This window comes from Dermacentor andersoni, chromosome 6 (genome assembly GCF_023375885.2).
Source record: "Dermacentor andersoni chromosome 6, qqDerAnde1_hic_scaffold, whole genome shotgun sequence".
Lineage (NCBI taxonomy): Eukaryota > Metazoa > Arthropoda > Arachnida > Ixodida > Ixodidae > Dermacentor > Dermacentor andersoni.
In genome coordinates, this window is record NC_092819.1 from 65,751,602 (window position 1) to 65,772,810 (window position 21,209).

Genomic DNA, 21,209 nt, shown 5'->3' on the forward strand with positions numbered 1-21,209 from the left:
GCCCAGTTTACTACATACTGAAAAAACAACTTGAACGGTGCCTCGTGCAGCTAGTTTCTTTAAGTTGGGACATATCTGCTGGATGTAGGGAATAACTGCTACATGTTAACGCAATAGCATTAAGGGCCCCGTGTCGCAGAAAATCCGCCGTTGGCATCCAGAGTCGACCATCTTTTCGCAAAAGATCATTCTGAACCACACATACCCAACTGCTCTTCTATCACCAAAGTTGCTCATACACTGTCTTTCATACTTTGCAAAGTTATACCTCGAAATTTTGAAAATGACAGCCCACAAACAAATGTCATGAAAAGAAACTCTGACAGCGCATACCTTTTATGTTACATCCACTCACACTGAAATAAAAGTGCGAAATAGCAGATCAGCCCACGCAAAAGGCTGTGTTTCTATCAGAAAGCTCGCCTTCATGCATAGCATTTGCCACCCCAGCGTTTCCCAGTAAACATTACGGTTACATAAGCTGCAGTTGCCGGGAAGCATGAAAAGCAGTCTGGGATCTTTGAATGTTATTGTGATCTACTCTTAAAAGCGATGCTTATGTGTCCTCCAGATTTTATTCCTCAAATATAGGGGCAAGCTTCTGTGTCGCAAGCTTGTAGTAGGAGTCGTAGTGTGTCTAACACAAAAGGTTGCCCTGCTTTTGATAAGAAAAATGTAGCAGTTGGGATTCCCATCATCCACAAGGTACAAGCTGCACGAGGCAATGTTCAATTTGTTTCCTCAGCACCCGCTAAACTGGGCAGTTTGTGTAAAGTAACGGATTCCCTAAAGAATGTGAAAAGTGGGCGTCAAAAAAGGCACATAAAGAAATAGTTTAGTGCAAAATTGAGTTGAGTGTATACCGTTGTCCTGTAACAGTTATTGCAATGGTCAAATGGGACACTGCAAAACTAAACGGCTAAGAGAGCATAGCAATTGGGCTAATAAAATTACTCCTGATGGTTTTTTTTTTTCTTTTTTTTTTCCGCTACATTGCCAAAGATGTGGGTGAACCCCTTATTGATGAAACACTTACCGTAGGCGAAAACAGATGTGAAGTCACTCGCCTAATAATTGAAGCCCATAAAAATTTACTATTTCGTTGACACATACATCAGTACAGCTTCCCTAACTTGACGCGCCACGACAGTTTAAACTTTTCAGAGTTCGTTTGGGCGATCTTACTATTCTTTTTTTCTTTTATTGCAAAGTGATTCATGTGATCTGTGACGTAATTCACTGAAGGTAGTTTTGTTTGTCTCAGGGAAGGAATTTAAGATCATTGTTGTTAACGGCATCTGTACATTCAATGTGCCTTAGTTTGTCCTCATGTTTTTCTGTGCTCAACCATCTTTAGTCGAGATGTACCAACAAGCTCACATCAGCAACCTTGTAGGAACCGGTTTGAATGAATCTTCCATTGGTTTTCTTGAGTGGGCATTTGTAAAGGGGTGTAGAGCACACAACCAAGTTGGACACATTTTAACCTGGAAACGCTTCACTCAACCTAAACGTGTGGCTAACGAACATGCAGATGCCACGCACGACGATATTGGAATGATGACAACAGCACAATGACGCAGTGATGACAATCGAATGGAAACAATGCAGTGACGATGGCATGAGAGCGACAGCATGTTCGTGTTGCAGGTGAAATATGCACTTCCTTGCATCACTCGCAATGCCGAACCACCTCTGTTTGCACTATATGCAATGATGGTTCACTCTATGTCCCATATCGGCCTATTGTGCAATTATGCAAGACTGCAGCCACCTGCAAAAGGGGGGGAAGCAAGCAAAAAAAGCTTTGCTTTATAATGTAGTTTTCATTCTTTATCTGGGAGACAAATGGCAGTATTTTCAGGTGTTTAAGTGTATGATGGCTGCGTTTGTAGTAATGTGGACAAACAGGGAGGCGAGACAATGTACAGGCTTCCTGCCTCAACCATCTGCTCCTGCTATTGCGTAATGCACAGACTATAGTGAAAAACGACAGTAGAGAGGATGACAGGACATGCGCTAGGCTTTCAAGTGGTGGTTCATACTGCACATGGCAAACACATACCAAGGAGGAGAGAGCAAACCTGTACTGCGGGCCTTAAAAGTTTACAGGACATAAGCTACACATTTGTGGTCTTTTGAGGCATGGTGCTTCTAATTTAATGGAACACTACATAAGTCACAAAACGGGCAACACTCCAAAAAGTTGAATTCGAGGCTACGTGCCCAGGCTTTGCGAGGTTCAGGTTATCTTTATTTTGTAATCCCGTGTTCCATAAGCCTTAGAGGTTGACCGTATGGAAACCCTCTAGGGCGAAGAGTGCGACATGATGTCAAAGTGACTGGCATCTGCAGGCCTTGCCACATGTTGCATCAGGATAAGGTCAGCGACTAAACGCTGCCACTTTTCACAATAAGACCTACTGGGAAATATTGAAGGGGCTGCCAAGGTCACCACCAGCTGAGATAATATGGCTGAACAGATGGTGGGATGAATCACAGAAAGGACGAAATAAGGGTTATTGAAAACGAGGCAGCAGCGAGTGATTGCATCAAATGTGAGTTTGGAAAGCTAAAGGGGGAGAGCATGCATGACGATTCTTTTGAGAATGTATGAAGATGAGGTTCATGGGGGTGTGAAATCAAGGTAAACAATGGTTCATTGAAGGTCTGGAATGGAATTGCTCAAGTATTGCAGTTCCTTACTTGCTGCTATCTTGTCTTTCATTCTACATATTCAGATAAGCCAAAGGCATTATTTTAAGTTGACCAATGCCCAACATGCTATCATTGCCCGTCATCCTGTCCAGCTGTTCTTAACGTGGTGGTCAGACAAGAAAAAAACACTTTGTGAAGGACCTTTCAGTGTGAGCAGTGTAAGCATAGATATTTGGTATTTTAGACATATGCAGTGTACAGACCAAACTGATTTTGTATAGACACTTGACATAGCAAAGCTATGATGAGGCTATGGGAGACTCCACAATTGTGGTACCCAAATAACCTGGCTATGTGGGATATTTAAATATGTACATTAGTGCATAGACACTTTTGCATTCGTCCTCATTGAAGCACAGCAGCTGCAGCTGGGAATAATTAAGCCCAAAACCACACAATTGAAGGCAGGAAAAGAGAAACTTCCATGGTTCCTAGAAATGTTAGCCTAGCAACAGGCTTGGCACGCCGTTCCAGGTTGGGTGGTGAGGGGTGAAAGTGAGAAACAAATTATGCAGAGTGTTTCATAAACAGGAGTGTCAGGTGTACATCCCTCTTCCTGTTAAGCCGCTGGTGTATCTCTGCTCAAATTTTAATTTGCATGAAGTTTAGTTTAATACCACATTTTCAGGCTCTACTTACTCCCCTCCCCCCACACAGACTAGTTTTATCCACAATAAATCCAAAGTCGATGTCGTCTGAAGTGATGTCACTCAAAACTTCAAGAACCTTAATTTGATGGAAGTTACAGCCAAAATGGACCTGTAGATGAATTTTTGTTCGTAATGCTTAAAGTTAAAAGCAGCCACCATTTTGGGACAAGGTGGTTTTTTCCAAATAATAAGACTTTGTGTAGCCTTAAAGGGCTTTATTCTCAGTACAAAAAAGTAACACTGATCACGACTCGCCAGTTTCAGGATCTTAAATATTTTGCGTGTTGAGAAAGAGCATAGCCGACTTGGTTGTACTTGTTATTTTGCTGCAAGTTCTAGCTGATACTCCAGCAAGACAGGCAAATTTAATGTCGCTTTGAGCAAGTGTTCTTTGCTTTTGTCATTCACAGGTGACCACTTGGAAAAGTTTAGCAACACTTGTTGAAGAATGCATTTTCTAGCAAGTGTGCGCATCAAAACTCGCTTCCCAGCATTGAAGTGCGTAGCCTCGGTAGTGGTGCTTCAAACATAACATATTCAATTTATGGTCGGCATTAATTGCGAAAACACTTTTTTGTGTGCGATTTCAAATGTTGTAAGCATCCTCATCCCATTTGCAATGAGAACTGCCAATGGAAGCCAGCAGGACTTGGCCACTATCAGCACTTTGTTTCCAAACACACAGTGCATCACTAGCATGTTAGGTGCAATGCCATCTTGTACTGGCTTCTGATGGCTGTTGATGATGTTATCTTGCTATTGTTCTTTAAAGTAAATAATACATATTGTGCATCGGCTGATAAATCACTGGCACTGTCATCAATTCCGAACGACACTTTCCTCATGCAGCAGTGCGCTGACAAGTAACACTTGCTCAGAGTGTCGGGTATTACATGGTCATCTACATTTTCTGCAGCTGTCTGCCTCTTGCATGCCTTCCTGTTCCTTGAATCTGCAGTCAATAGTCAAACATCGTGAAAGTGCTGAAGATACTGTTTTAAACAACAAAGCAAGCTAACGCATCGTTTTTCTATGCACAGCAAAAAAGGTGGTCCGACTGATATTAGAGGGGCTCTGGAGAACTTTTTATCTAAGTGGAAAAAGGCACTTAAAGTGAAAATAGGCTATTTCAGAAATACTTTGCTGCAGAAAGTACTTCAATGCGTTTAGCAGAAGCGGAGTTATTGGCAATCAAACACAGCCTCCGCAGTGCTCCTGTTCCTTGTTCAATGCCTTGCATTGTAAAGGCTATGGTGGAGTGGGGCGTGCCCACAATGCTCCGCCTTCTAAGCGCCACCGTGGCGTGAAGTTCAAATTTAATTTTGGATGTTAACATACACTTCCGATTTCGGGGCCTACGATGCGCTAAACATAAGCCAAATGCGGTTGTCCTCAGCGAGCTGCAGTACGCTTTTGTGGTGGCACCCCGTGGCAGCCGCGGTATCTACATTGCATAGCCGACTGCAGCTACCAATAGCAGCCACATATGGGAATCTGCTTTATTAAGAAATAAAGCATCCAGAAGAGAGTGAGCAGCAGGCTTCTGTTTGAAAAGAGAGTGTTTGAGAAAAAGGCGACTTTGTGCTATGCTCGCGATCTCCACGCACTGCGTACGACAGCAAAACTTGGCCGAGATGTTCACAGCAGTGTATGCTACCCACGAACTACAGGATTTGTCTGTAAAGTAATGAGACTGGGTCTGGTAAAAATAATTTATTGATCTGATTGGTACATATTATCAAAACGTTTCAATGTAGTCCCCTTGGGCATTGATACACTGCTGACAAAGTGATTCCCATGCTGCAAAGACTCCCTGGAAATCAACTGCTGCAAGCTCTTTCAGAGACTCTGTGACAGTGCATTGGATGGCGGAAACATCGTCAAAACGGTGACCTTTCAGGTATCTCTTCAGCTTTAGCAACAGGAAAAAGTCTGCTGGGCTCATATCGGAACTGTACGGTGGCTGCGGCAAGGTTGCAACCCCTATCCGAGCCAGGTAGGCAGTCGTAACGAAGGCGGTGTGGGCTGGAGCATTGTTGTGGTGTAGCTTACAGCGATTGGCAATCTCCAGTCGTATTCATTTGACAGCTCTGTGAAGGCGCTCAAGGACTTCTTTGTAGAACACGGTGTTGATGATTCGTCCCAAAGGTACAAATTCTTTATGGACCAATCCACGCTAGTCGAAAAAGACAAACATTGTCTTTACCTTGGATTTCAACATTCTCACTTTCTTGGGGCGCTGAGAGTTTGCCATGTGCCACTGCAAACTTTGGCATTTGGTTTCAGGGTCATACTGGAACACCCATGATTAGTCACTGTTATTACTCCGTCTAAAACATCCCTTTCACTTTCTCACTTCACCAACATCTTACACGAAATGTCAACTCATCATTGTTTTTGTTCATCACTCAACACTTTTGGCACCAATTTCGAATAAACCTTTTACATGTTCAAATTTTCAGAAATAATTTTGTGAACCACTGTTTGGGAACCATTTGTTCTTGCAACTCCAGCATATGGTAATTAAAATTTTTTATTCATTTTTTAGCACACTTTTGTTGGGTGACATTGGTAATGGCAGCTTTTACCAAAACTTTTTTTTTTGCCATGAAAACCTGGGACCATCTAATCTTGCCAGAAATGTGATGTGCAGTTCTTGCCTTTTGTTTTCAAGATTTAGCTGCTTTGTCAAGTATTTTGAGAATGGTAGCCTTCATAGCCCTCGCTACCTCTGGCTTGAGTCTCGTAAACCTCTCTTGCACTTGTTCAAAGAACTTAAGGTCCAACAGACTAGCACAGTTCATGGTATAGGAACCCTTGTCATCTGCACCAAAGCTGCTTCTCTTGGTTCTGAAAGTGCAAAAAGATTCAAATTACATACAAAAATCAATTAAGTTAGTCACTTTTTTTATTACTGCATAACCAAGCATTCTAATACGGTCGAACCTCAATGTAGTGAATCATCCTATATAACATCGTAAATCTAAAATGCTTCTCACAGATATCGGTGTGTAGCAAATTATACGAGAATCATCAACAAGCTTACGACAATTACCAACTATAACAAAGTTACTTTTGTGTTCAATGCCACTTCGTTACAAGGTCTGGCTCTTTTATCTTTTACTGCTTTTTGATTGTAGATACCTTTATGCCATAAAAAAATCTATCTAATATCTTTGGCTTCATATGTCATGCAACCTTTGGTCTCTAATTTCAGTACTCTTTTCTGCAGCTGACGTAAAAACATGTTCATTTGGAGTAGGCAGTTCAGTGCTGAAAACAACTATACAGTCAAACGCCTTTATAACAACGTGCTTGGGACCTCTGAAATCGTTCATGACACAGGTCACTTTGTTGCAAAGGTCGCACATCACATACCTCACAATAGAACTGGGCCAGAATTACTTTTTCATTTTAAAGGTCATTTCATTGCAGAGGGGCTCAACTGTAATTCCTTTTCATTTAGTTCCATCATTCTTACCTGTTAGTTTGAGTCCATGAGATAAAAGCTAAAATCACTGGTATAGAACTTAGCTCTGGTTTAATTGTTCGATGATCTTAGTTCTTGCCACCAGTCCAGTTTTCATCCAGACAAAAAGTGCAACATACATTTTACAGGTACTACAGAACTATTGGGCATGCGGACATATTGTTTTGAAATGCACTTGTGGTTTCTTTACAACTAAGGCTCACTTTTATTTTACTAGTGCTTGGTACTGTTGTATACTACTTGCAGCAGCAAAAAAAGTGTCTGCAGCAGACAATTCACCTCGTCTCCCATCTAAATGCTGCAAATTGGCTAATGAAGAGCTGAGCTTGCCTAGGAGGTACACAAAACGTAGTCAAGTGCCTCTAGAACGAAATGACCTGTACAACGAAGGAATATTTCTGTCCCTGTTCTATTTTGATCTGTGGAATGGGAACCTTATCAGCAAAGTGACCTGCATAACGAACGATTTCGGAGGCCCTAAGCACCTTGCTATAAAAACTTTCAGTAGACTGCAGCTTTTTGAACATGACTAGAGACAAGTACAACTCCCAAAGAGGATGTCAAGTTAAAAACACCATGAGCAATGCCACTTTTACACTGTTGAACCATCATGCTGGGTCTACCTGTGCTGTGTTCGCAGTATCTAGAACATGCGCTCCAGACTTCGCCTGGCGATTGCGTCCTCGGATGCTGCAGCGGCGGGTGGAACCAGATATGTGGGGCAGTGATGTGTGCCAATAATGATTGGTTTACACGGAACATGCATAAAGAAAATTCGATGACGAGTAACAGTGATGCATTGGGATAAGTTTCGGGAATCACTGATAGATAAAGTGCCCTCAAAGCCCTCAGAAATTCTTCCTGCTCTATAAGAACTACTCCAGATTGATACCACTATAACCACAGTTGACGAGGAACAACCTCAACCGGACCTCATTCTTTTGCAACTTTGGGCAAAGCGATGTCAGGCAGAAGTGCATGCGTCAGGGAATCCCAATGCACCAGGTAGCTGTGCACGTGCTAACCATATAGCGGCGAAGGTACGTCGGCACGAAAAGCAACTTTCTCGATGACGATGGTACTAGAACCTTGGATGTGGCATTAGAAACAGAGCACTCTGGCGTACGTTTCGGTCAATGGAACGTGGTCATAAGCAACCTGACCCTGCAACAAACATTAGGTTAGCGATGCAGAGTGTGCCATATGAATTTGCACAACATGCTGCTAGAGCATTTTTCCCAAAGTATGATCACATGATTGTTGTGTTCATATAGGAGGTTGTGGCCAAGTACTGCACCAGGGTGGCCAATCCTGCTCTGGACAGAATCAAACGAGAAAGCGTTTGATTCTGTCGAAACCTCAGCAGTCATGGAAGCATTACGGAATCAGGGTGTAGACGAGCCGTATGTAAAAATACTGAAAGATATGTATAGCGGCTCCACAGCCACCGTAGTCCTCCATAAAGAAAGCAACAAAATCCCAATAAAGAAAGGTGTGAGGCAGGGAGATACGATCTCTCCAATGCTATTCACGGCGTGTTTACAGGAGGTATTCAGAGACCTGGATTGAGACGAATAGGGGATAAAAGTTAATGGAGAATACCTTAATAACTTGCGATTCGCTGATGATATTGCCTTGCTTAGTAACTCGGGGGACCAATTGCAATGCATGCTCACTGACCTGCAGAGGCAAAGCAGAAGAGTGGGTCTAAAAATTAATCTGCAGAAAACTAAAGTAATGTTTAACAGTCTCGGAAGAGAACAGCAATTTACAATAGGTAGCGAGGCACTGGAAGTAGTAAGGGAATGCATCTACTTAGGGCAGGTAGTGACGTCGAATCCGGATCATGAGACGGAAATAATCAGAAGAATAAGAATGGGCTGGAGTGCGCTTGGCAGGCATTCTCAGATCATGAACAGCAGGTTGCCATTATCCCTCAAGAGAAAAGTGTGTAATAGCTGTGTCTTACCAGTACTCGCCTACGGGGCAGAAACATGGAGGCTTACGAAAAGGGTTCTACTTAAATTGAGGACGACGCAACGAGCTATGGAAAGAAGAATGATGGGTGTAACGTTAGGGTGGCTAGAAGGGGAGGTGTGAATACCGGCGGCGCAAACGTGACCCCACAGCGCACCGATGCCGCGGGGCGGCGCTGTTGACCAAGGCGGGGTAAGCACGCAGCCGAAATTAGCGCCTCGCCAGCCTTGCGTCGGCTGCATCTCTACCACCGAAGTGAAAGTGAGCCCGTTTCGGGTATCGCGCGCTTTCTGCGAGCGTCAAAGAATGAATCTTTATCATGAAAACAATGTTATGTCAGCCCAAATCATTACTCCTGTGAAATTTTACGGGTGCAGTTCGCACTGTATCGAGATTCAAACGCGTTTTGTCTGTGCGCATTTCGTGAGCTGGCTTTGGGTGTTAGGAGCTAGTGGGGGCTTCGAAATAATTTCGACCACTTCGGCTTCTTTAACGCGCACTGACATGATACGGCACACGGGCGCCTTGCATATCGCATCCCTGAAAATGCGACCGTCGTCCTCGAGATCAGCAGTCAATCACCCTATGCGTGTCGTAAGACCTGTAAACTGCAGACATTACCTGATAAAGTCTGGACGTATTTACAAACCACTTTTTGTCTGCGCTTGCAGACCTGTAGCATGTCATTTTGACGCTCATATAAGAAATTTACTATGATTGCAGACAGTGAAAACAGATCTGGTCATGAAATCGTTTATTTACAAGTGAGCAAAAAAATTTACAACACACAAGGTTTCAGTGTTTTCCGTTTCTTCTCACTGCTCTGCTGATTGACACCTTTAAGCAAAAAGTGAATCCTTGTGAGGCAATAAAAACGTATAACTGAGGCTGTCAGGGTAGCAGAATGGTCTAGGCAACCAATCTTTGACATTTAACCAAATGACTGCAAAATCTCGGCCACAGCTTTGGCATGCTAGCGTGTTACACTGAATTAAAAATTATGGGGTTCTACGTGCCAAAACCACTTTCTGATTATGAGGCACGCCGTAGTGGAGGGCTCCGGAAATTTTGACTACCTGGGGTTCTTTAACGTCCACCTAGATCTAAGTACACGCGTGTTTTCACATTTCGCCCCCATCGAAATGCGGCCGCCGTGGCCGGGATTCGATCTCACGACCTCGTGCTCAGCAGCCCAACACCATAGCCACTGAGCAACCACGGCGGGTGTTACACTGAATAAACGAGTGAGTTTGTTTTCAAGGGCATTGTCCAGCTTATAGAACGATTCTGAGGGATATAAAAGGCCCTCAAGGTCCCACTCTTTGGATGCCTCTGGTGGAAGCTCTCTGGGGATATTGCCTTTATGGTGCTTCGCCGTCTTCACAGTGTGTGGGCAAAACACGTCTTCTCGCCACATAACCTGCAATGTAATAAACTAGCCGTGCGTCGCTGCGGTGCTCAACATAACTTTGGTGGTCCACAGCATCTCACCCTCGAATGACGGAATGTCGGGAGGAACACTCCAAAACAGGCGACGAGACCAACTGACAGCGGAGGGCGCAGGCCAGCGCGGGAGTACCACGCCGCGAGCAGCAGCGCCACGTTCCCCCTGGTGGCATCGGTGCGCAAGGGGGTCACGCGCGCCCGAAGGAAAGCGCCGCCGGTATTCACACCTCCCCTTCTAGCCACCCTAGTAACGTTACGGGATAAGAAAAGAGCAGATTGGGTGAGGGAACAAACGCGAGTTAATGACATCTTAGTTGAAATCAAGAAAAAGAAATGGGCATGGGCAGGACATGTAATGAGGGGGGAAGATAGCCGATGGTCATTAAGGGTTACGGACTAGATTCCAAGGGAAGGGAAGCGTAGCAGGGGGCGGCAGAAAGTTAGGTGGGCGGTTGAGATTAAGAAGTTTGCAGGGACGACATGGCCACAATTAGTACATGACCGGGGTTGTTGGAGAAGTATGGTAGAGGCCTTTGCCCTGCAGTGGGCGTAACCAGGCTGATGATGATGATCACATGTCATCTATAAACTGCCCCGAAATTGACGAGACTAACCCAACTGCCAAATCCGAAATATCCAGCCCTTTGAGCATGGCTGAACTAATAGCAGCAATTGAAACTTCAAAGAAATGAACATCACCTGGTCCCCGTGGTATTCTTTGTGAGGTTTTCCAGAACATGGAAGGAACAGCACTTGATGCACTTCTTCAGGCTATTAGTAAAGTATGGGAGATGTAATGTTCCATCTGATCGGAAGCATTCAGTTGTTGTCTTGATTCTGAATCCAGAAAAAGTCACCAAATAACCTGCAGGCATTACACCCAATTTCACTAATTCAACCTGTCTGCAAGCTCACTGAACAGATGCTGGCCACACGTGTTTCCTGGAGCTTGACAGTCATGATAAATATCTTCCTGCTCAAATTGAATTTCATTCTTGCTTGGGAACTGAAGACAGACTTTCTACCTTATCAGACAATGTTTTAAAAGTTTCACCACACAGTCACGCTGTATGCACGGTTGTAGCAACAGACATAATGAAAGCTTATGACAATACAGTATAGGCCATGAAATCATTATTGCCAACCATCGAACTGGGACTTCCACCGTGGGTCATGAGATTTATCTACTCATTTCTTCAGAATCACACTTTTGCAATTAGAGTAGATGGAAGGCAAGGGTGCTTCTGATTGAACAGAGGAGTCCCACAAGGTTCTGCTTTGGCTCCTCTTCTCTTCAACGTTGCTCTAATACGGCTAGCCTGTCAACTACACCAGATTCCAGACGTGAAGCTGTTAATCTATATGGATGATGTCACTTTGTAGTCTGCACATAAAGATGTCTCTAGACAAACTCCACAGCTTCAAGAAGCCCTTGATGTTCTGCACAACTATGCTCGGCAACTGGGATTGGACATTTTCGCCCAAAAATCAAGCTATGTCGTGGTGGCCAACAAGGCAGGATACAAAAGGATCACACAACACCCTTTTACATTTGGACTTGGTGCAGTGACAATCTCCGAGGCTTCTGAGGTCCGCATACTGGGTCTCGATATGCACACTGGCTCCGTAAATCAGAGAGTTCGACAAAAACAGTTAATCTTATTCATCACATTGCAGCAAAGGCAGCTGGAGCTCGTACTGACGTAGCTCGACAGGTGGTACTGTGCAGTCTTGCAGCCACAAATATTATATCAGGCACAATTTCAATGGCTGACTTTGGTACAGTTGGCACAGTTGGAGACAATTAACCACGATGCTATGCGCACAATCACAGCACTACCCCACATCACTCCGATACCAACCCTACAGGAACATGCCCAGCTCAACACAAATGCAGAGCTCATTTTGCAACATGAAAAAGCCTGTGAAATCAAAAAGAACTTGTTCCGGCTGTCGCTGCATTGCATGCTCATTTTCACTGCGGCTCTTGGATTGACAATCAGCCCTATCCAATGACTCCCTGGGAATTCACCAGCATCACAACTAATAAGCCAATGAAGTTACGATGCAGCAATACAACAGGTATTATTGACGAACACAATATCATTGATGCATCATGTGGTAACACCTGCAAACTCTATACGGATGCTGCTATTTTACCGGATGACAGGAGGACATCATTCCTCAGTACTATGCATAATTTCATCAGTGGCCACCGGCATTATTTATCTTCGGCAGCCAGCGCTCTAGTAATGGAACTTCAAGCTATCCATGGAAGCTGTGCAAGATGCTGCATCTAAGCTGCCTACAATTTAGTGGCTATTTAAGAAATCAACAAGGTTTACAAGGCAATAGAAATCTGCGAGACGATACAAACTATGAATAGTGAAACAGCTACTTGTGCCAAGGTACACTGGATTCAAAGCCATGCTGCAAACCCTCACAACACTGCTGCGGACCAGCAGGCACACTGCCCTTCTAATCCAGATGTTCCATTTATTCTCCTCCTACCTCAACTCCTAAACTCACTCCGAGCCCGCAAAATTTTCTCCGGCCGGACACGTGCGCTCTTATCCCGCCGTGTGCCTGCTCCCTCCCCCCTTCACCTTACTGGGGCGGAGGAAGCTGTGCTTAGGAGGCTTCGGGCCAGGGTGGCCCTTACACCGGCTGTGATCTCAACATGGAACTGGTCACATTTACCACTGGGTGCTATGTGTCCAGAATGCTCAGCCCCAGTGATGGAGGCAGATGCATACCACTTAATATGAGCATGTCCAATCTTACAATCGGAACGCTCGCATCTCCTACTGCAAGTCGGCCTCCGCTATAGTGTCACAACCAACTATGACTGCTGGATACATGATAACAGATTTCACAAAACACTGCTTCAATTCATACACAACACAGGCCTCACAGCCTGTGTTGCCTCACAACATTTCATCTTATTGCATGGTGTTGTTGCATGAACATATAAATGCTGCTCAAGCTATCAATACCGTTACGGCTCCTTTCTGTCTTTGATTGCTGGTGCTACAGCGTACACAGACATAGACACATGAATGAGATGTGCATGTTTGGCACAAAGTTCCAACACCTTTAGAACTATGTACCATTTGCTTTTGCACAATGACATGTTCTGCACTATAAGCAAAAGGACAAGGTCAAGCTAAAACAGTGCCAGTAGATTACTAAGCCCTGACAGCATATTGACACAAGTACTGTGCATCACCACAACGGGTACACACTACTACTTGACAATATCACGCCTTCAACAAGCAAATACAAGAAATTAGAAAACAGCCTCATTAAATCGTATATCTCAGCTTAAGAACATTTGTGTGCTTTTTTTTGTCTAGTGTTACCTATGCCATCATGCAGTTTCACATATTTTCTGGTGTGAACAAATACATTGCATGTGTTATTCAAGTGCAAGATTGGAGCGCAGTGCTCGGCTGAAGCAATAACTGTGCGCAAAATGACTCAGTATTACATACCTAGCATTAGTGCAGTTCTGCGATGCTGCCGAAGGTCTGTAGCTGTCGTCGAGCAGCGCTAAATTGTTGACCTCCGCTTCTTCTATCTGATCAGCATCCCCAAATAATTTCCTTTGCACTGGTGTTGACGAGGCTTGAGCCTGAAGTCCCCACAGCGAAGCAGAAGCATCAGCGGATCGTTCGGGTGTTGCTGGAGGCAGGGATAACTCACAGCTGTCGGTCTGCACACCTGTTGAGGACAGGGGTCGAACACCAAAGTTCACCTGTGTGGCTGCAGTAATGTAGTGCGATATCACACAGAAAGCACCTGTCGTATATCAGAACTCAGGTGCTCTTTGAAACACATACCCATTTACTTTCCTCATGTCTAAGCAGTTCTTGCTTAATTTCATCTCGTCTCCTCCCATTACGTTTCGTTTTTTTTTACCCTGGTGTAGGGTAGACGGTGTGTCTAGGACTGGGTGACCTCTCTATCTCCCCACTTCTCCTTATCGCCTAAACAGTAATTTGCATGACATATGTCATGTACCCACATCATTTTTTAAGCAACAGGTTGCTTTGGCTCATCCCCCCCTCCCCCCACTTTAGGTTTCCTCAATTTCTGGCCAGTTTTCTTATAGGAAAAGTTAATGCCAACAATAGCCGACACTAACATTTAGGGCCCCAATGGCAGCACAATACATAACACCAGGGTGAGAACATTTCCAAACAAATTATCGCTGTATTTTCATGGCATGTTTTCAGAGCAATGCATGAGTCACACATCTTGCAAACATATTACTACTTGAACAAAGAGAAGCACATAATTACACATAATGAATTGTGTTACATAGATGATGTTGCAGTAATACAAATGCATTCGTGAAAGTACCAGTGCAATAAGACCCTTTTCATGCTTACAAACAGAGTTCCCAGAAGACTTCCGGTTAAGCCCTCAGTAGCGGCATATGTTACAATAGCCTATAAACTTATATGACCCTCCAGCTGGCACCAGTTTTGCTGCAGAGTTGGAACGTTTGACAGGTGAATTGTAGTGTTAAGTGCAACAAAAAAAAGCCCCTACATGAGCTTGATGGTCGGCGCACGTTCCTTATATCTGAAAACACCAAGAATATGTGCCTGGAGTATACTCTGCAACAAAATACTTCTTTTTACTTGGCTAACTGGACTGTCGAAAATGGCTGACCGGAAGTTCCCTGGGGTCATGAACGCACTGCTGCCACATCGTGGATGCAAAAGGTCTATATACAGGGTGATCATTTTTCATTCTTATGGAAATCTTAAAAATACTCTCTCACAGATAACGTAATTTTAGTCCTCAGTCTGGATTTTTCAGAGGCGATCATTACTTGCACAAGAAATAGAAGTACAGAGTCAACTAAATAATAAATGTCCACTGATTGTCTTTTCAATTCATTGCTTTGCGGCACATATAGCAATGTACAAATTGTAGGCTAGTGAATGAGCAGTGTGTTTCCACTTTGAATGAATTTGCAGACTTATTCCAGTTTGGAAATATGTGCCATCAAACTTGCCATACTGTTTCTAACAAAATACTCCTTTATGGATTAAACTACAAAAGTAACTGGAATGCCCATGTATTCTAATGCACGCTATGGAAAATTTATCGAAACTGGTGCTATCCTGGAAAGGCATTTCAAGTGGGTACGCCTTGCAAGGTTATTGGCTACAATTAGTTCATTGCAATACATGTCATAAAGTAATCAATGTGGAAGTAAATAAGTGGACGTTTGCTTCAATTTCTCGTGTTCTTTGAATAATCCAGCTCAAGAACTACAATTTTAGCTACAACAGGCTATCGTTAACCATTTTATAAAACTAGAATATCATCCTCTATAACCCTTGTGTGCTGACAAAGTATGCCACCTCTGTTCTGTGTAACAAAAAAAATGACTTGGTACATATGATTGGTACATATTCCAGCTCGGATGTATATCTAAAGCATACAGATCTGTTAATGGACTAGTGAAATATATTTAAGCGTTCTTTGATTAGCTTTATTTTATTTTAATTGAGCCACTTGGTAAGAGCCAGTACATGTGTGCTGATTATCAGTCAAGCTTCTACAATGGGCATGTTCCACTATGATTACTACGTAAAACTCGTCAAATAAAACTACATCAAACCACCTTTGTATAGCATCAAATAGGCATTACCAATAAAAAAAAAACCTTAGCTTGAAATTGATTTGAGCATGTGCATTTCATGTACGTGAACAGGGCTGAATACCCAGAAGAAAAACGAACTGAAGAAAGCATGGAGATTTAATTAATGCTATTGAGAGTTTGAGTCACGTTTTGAGGCAGCAACACGTATTGCTACAAAAAATAAGTGCACACATGTACATACATAATACGTGCCTAGATACGTGCCTAGAATTGCCTGTCTGGTTGGGAAATTGATTAGGACTTGAGACTGACTCCAACCAAATAATCATATCATCTTATCATATCACTAGACCATCAGATCATATGTACCGATTTGGTTGGAGTCAGTGTCAAGTCCTAGTGCCTAGATATGTATGTGGCCCAACAAGGCATTGTATGCAGAAGGACACTCCCAAAGGTATCAACTCAACGTTAGTTCTATTGGAATTTTTCTATAGATGAGATATATATATTTCAACATGAAAGGCCACCCATTGCAGCAGTGTGCTAGCCCATGCTTACCAGAGCTGTGGTGCCGTGGTGTCTGGGTAGCAGCTGTGCGCAGGATTGCGAGGGTTTGCGTGCCAGCCTCGGATGCCGATGGAAGGCTGCACTCATCCTGCGTCGTCTGGGTGCTGGCTGTGCACCGCAGTGGTGCTCGGCTACATGTGCACGTCTCGCCCTGCAAAGATATTGACACCACTAAAATCAGTCATTGCATTCAGATATGACGTGACACTTAATGTGTGTGATGCTTCAGGAGCACTGCTCCATGGTGCAGGCACAGGCTGCAAGTAAAAAATAATGGTGCATGAAGTGTATGCAGTGTTCTTCCACTTATCACTGAATTATAGAGACATTGCTGCAGTTCCTGCACAATCCACCTAGGTACAATAGTTTCTTTTTAAATCCTTTTTATTCCCATGTGCCTTGTGGCAAATTAAAAAAAATAATAAAAAATAAAATCACTTCTTTAATCACTAATTTGGGCGTATGAGCATGCCATTGGTAGTTTGCATTCATTGCGGTAACAAAAGTGACGGTACTTCAAGTGCAGTGTACGGTGGTACAGTTTAGTATTGGTTCAATCGACATAGTTCCTGCTGCCTGATTAAATGAAATAAAAAAATTGGCTGTGGTTTAGCTCTGGTTAAACCTGGTTGAATTGCGAAAGCTAGCCTTTCGGCTACGCAGTTTAGCGGAGGCAAACCTGGTGGCATAGGAGGGTACTTATAACCATTAGACACACTGTACAGTGGAATCTTCTGTTCTCTCGGACTAGAGTCCGAGAGTGTTCTCTCGGACTTGCACACCTTGGCAGTTTCTATAGTCACTTCAGTCCAATCTGGGAAGGCCTCACGAAGAGTCACATACATGTTTTCACTCACCGTTTGCAAATCCCGCTTATGCCCCAGTCGATTACATACACAACACACATTTCCAAACGAGTTCTCGGTGAAGCGGCGACGGAATTCGCGAGTAGCTGATGCAAACTGAGCCACTCGTTCGATGCAGTCACTTATTTGCACAGGTCCTCCAGTAGAAACACACACATTTTTCCTCCTCCGCTTTTCAAGACGTTCGGCCCGTTGTTCTTCCGTTTCCTGGGCACGTCGTCGTCTCAGAGTTTCATTCCGTCTAGCACGACTACACTCACCTTCTAAAGTGGCTCGCTTAGCTGCTTCGGCTTCTCGTCGTTTTCGCAATCGTTCTGCTCGTTGTTCCTCTGTTTCCTGGGCACGTTGCAACCTCTTTCTCTCATTCTTCCTAGCTTGCTTAGCTTTCGCCTTAGAATTTAACTGTTCCGAAGCAGTAGAGCAACTAGATTCAGATATAGACTCTTCGTCGGTAACTTTCATGGCGAGCCTGATCAACGCGTAGCGCACCGCTATATATTCGAGTGAAGGCGGCTCGGGGGCCACAGCACACGCGACGAACGGCTCCCTTCTAGCTGCGGTGGGGTGCAAGCTGACGTCACGCGTCGTCATAGCAACGGAGAGAGGTGACGTCACACCACCTGCTAAGCGCAGCGCCCGCTCTGGGGGAGGGGGGGAGAGGGGGGCCACGGCATACGCGACGAGCGGTTAGACCTGGCGTATTGCTTTCGCAAAAAAAAAAAAGAAAGGGAAAGAAAGAAAAGTTGCGCGCACGACACGGCTGGTAGGGCAGTTGCAAAAGTTACTCGTTTAGCTCATTCACTATACAAAAGAAATCGGTGGTATTTGAAGAACGTTGCAGGCGATACATTTTCATTTTGTGTGAATCCACATAGCTTAATTTACTGGTGCCTGATTTAACAAATGAGACAAAAACCCACTGCGTGCACGAGTCAACCGATACTGCAAAGTAAGTGGTACTTAATTGGCTAACACATTCACAACTAAAGCGGGCATGAAATTGAGCATGAAAATGCAGCACTTACCGTCCTGTTTGGAACGAAGAGCGTTGGTAGTGCACCCGGGCGCAGCAAAGGCCTCAACACAGTGCGCATTTCCTGTTGCACCCGCGGGTCGTGGATATAATCCTCCGGCGCGAAGTGGCGACTACAAACGCGCGCATACTTCTGCGTGGCCGGACGGCCAATGCATTGCAACCAAGCAAGGCGCTGCGCTTCATGTACGGGCAGCCTATGGAGAAAGGGCCCTGGCCGATCACTGGGCTTGCAACCGATAACAGAGCATCGACTATGTTTCGGCATTTGTACGGGCACGAGACTAAACGGTATGGTATGATAAGTCAGTGCCACATGAACACTGAAGTAGACGCGAGAGGACGAAAGCGTAGAGAAAGATTTCTCTATGATGAAAGAGCCTGACCACGCGCTGAAACACGGTAAAAAATGGCATAGTTTCGATACCTGCCCACGCGACTGCACGACCGTGGGAACAAGCAGACGAAACGGAAGTACACTCGCCCACAAAACATAGAGTTACACAAAATATTGCGGGGTGCGCGAGCGCGTGGCGTAACAACGACGCCTGCACGCACGCACGCCCCTCCGAGACTGCAAGCATGCATGCTTCCGCGCTTCCTCCTTGCGCGCCGGCGATAACCGAATGCAGCCGCGAGCTGCCCTCTTTATTGGCGCTGTGGCGGCTTCGACGGGCACAAGGCGTGCATAGGAAGCGTGTTTAGAAGCCTACTTGCGCGCGCCGCTGCGGCCGCGTTTTGTCGAGTCACGAGCGCTGACGCATAGGGCCCGGTGGTGGACACAAGTCATTTCTTTTTTTCTGCGCGCGCTGCACCTTTTCGTTGCCAATCTTCGTTGCTTCTTTCTTTTTACGTACGGGGCGTTCTCCCGCAGAAAAGCGTGGCAGAAAAGGCGCTCTATAGAAGGAGACAGGCAAGACGAAAATGAACTCTTTATTTACGTTGTATAAACGGAGTTTTGCCCGTCGAACTACCGTCGGAGCCACCACAGCGCCAATCGCAAGAGGGGCACCTCGCGGCTGCAATCGGATATCGCCGGCGCGCAGGGAGAAACCGCGGAAACATGCACGCTTGCAGTCTCGGAGGGACGCGCATGCGTGTAGGCGTTGGTCTCGACACCAGGGGTTCTCCCCTAGCAGGGGAGGAGGGTCGTTTCGCCACGCGCTCGCGCACCCCACAATATTTTGTGGAGGAGTGTACATCGCTCTTGCTTCAGTGCGAAGAAAAAAAAAAAAGAAAACATTCCGTTTGTGGTTTTATTATTTCTCTAAACCTCAATTCTCGAAATCACGTGCCACCACGAGCTACGCCACACTGCGGACACGATTACGTAGGCGCAGGAGCCCGACTACGTCACCGTCCCTCTCGGATTGAAACACGGAGGAAGGCTGGATTGAAATTTCAGGCCTTTCCGCGGCGTGTAGCGATTTAACTCTTTGCAAACACGATCGTTGGCGCGCATTTTATGCTCTGCGCTTGTCAGCTCAATATGGCCAGACCTGGTGAGGGGCCCTTTAAGGGCTAGTCATTATTGCAATAAAAAAGGATAAAAAAAAAAACTTTGAACACACAGCATGCACACTGCTGTGCTGAAATCAACATACAGCGATAATAACAATGACGCTTAAGAGGAAGCTTTAGTTCAGGTGCTCCTATCTAAATACATGTAAAAGGAGAATTCGTTTTTCTTGGCAACCACTGCACCAAATTTGACGAGGTTTGTTGCATTTAAAAGAAACACTTAAGATCTAGTGACTATTGGTTTCGAATTTTTTATTCAGGTAGACAATTTTTTATTAAAAATTGGCGCAAATCTAAAACTTTCAAAAAACAAAACTATAAAGTTTACAACTCTGTAACTCAGTAATAAAAAATAACACAATTCTGTCAATTGCATCTAATAGCACATCTAAAGCGGACAAAATAGATATGTTACACATGAATCTCAAAAAATTTAGTAATATGGAAATACAGCTTTTGCAGAACCCTTGTAAACAACGTAACAAATTCACGTAAGATATAAAATGACATAGAATTTGTCCACTTTGAATGATCTAATAGATGGCGTTTACAGCACCGTGGTATCTGTTCTTGGTGCAGAGATATCAATTTTTAAGCTTCGTGCTTCTATATTTTTTCAAACTTCAGAATTTTTGAAAAATTCTTGTAACAAAATTCAGGCCCTAAATCAAACTTCTGCTTCCAACAGTCACTAGAATTTAACTTTCTCTCTCAAATGCAACAAATTTCATTAAAATCGGTCCAGGGGTTATCTCAGTAAAACATTTTTGCGTTTTACATGTATTTGAATAGGCCGCGTCAGAGTTGGGCCTGGGCTAAAGCTTCCTTTTAAAGGGACACTAAAGAAAGCCTTCTGCGTAAGTCGCTAATGCAAGCACCTGAAGTTTCGCTTTACTGAGAAGCAAAGTGGAAAGACATTATTTGCCAGAAGGTTATTGTTGTTGTTTTATTTGTTCAGAGTAGTATTCCTACCTTGGATGCTTTGGAGATGGTGCCTCAACTTTTGAGCGTCCTGCCAGCTGTTCTTGAATTGTTTCACCAAGTGCCAAACTTCAGAAAAAGAAAGGGTTTCACAGTGTTCCATAAAGCAGACAAGCACCAGATATATGTGACGGTTCTCTTGCCTTAGTTTTTTGCTGCAATACAAGCACTAACCAATGCACTTAAACTAAGCAAGAAGGGTCTTTTAGTTTCTTACACCCAACTACAACCCTGACACTAGCAAAGTCTACAAGGTTGATAAGAGTGAGCTATAAACTTAATTTAATCTTAATGACAAAAAGCTGCAACTTGGCTAGATGCAAAATACATCAGA

General features: G+C 44.2%; 1 protein-coding gene across 3 annotated transcripts; it reads right to left on the minus strand.

The window, feature by feature from the left end:
* Nucleotides 1-5,066: 5,066 nt before the first annotated feature.
* Nucleotides 5,067-19,015, minus strand: LOC126522712 (uncharacterized). Of its 3 annotated transcripts, XM_055066542.2 has the most exons (5): nt 18,366-19,015; nt 16,466-16,625; nt 13,776-14,004; nt 10,981-11,118; nt 5,067-6,218 (listed from the first exon to the last, which is right to left on the minus strand). In XM_055066542.2, exons 1-5 carry the CDS (start codon nt 18,639-18,641, stop codon nt 6,038-6,040), a joined length of 984 nt encoding a protein of 327 aa, XP_054922517.1. In that variant the 5' UTR covers nt 18,642-19,015; the 3' UTR covers nt 5,067-6,037. The 3 variants fall into 3 exon arrangements, 2 of the variants coding, with proteins under 2 accessions (XP_054922517.1, XP_072144863.1); XR_007597507.2 differs by lacking the exons at nt 10,981-11,118; nt 18,366-19,015 and adding an exon at nt 17,601-18,333; XM_072288762.1 differs by lacking the exon at nt 10,981-11,118 and having other exon boundaries at nt 18,366-18,987.
* Nucleotides 19,016-21,209: the final 2,194 nt, after the last annotated feature.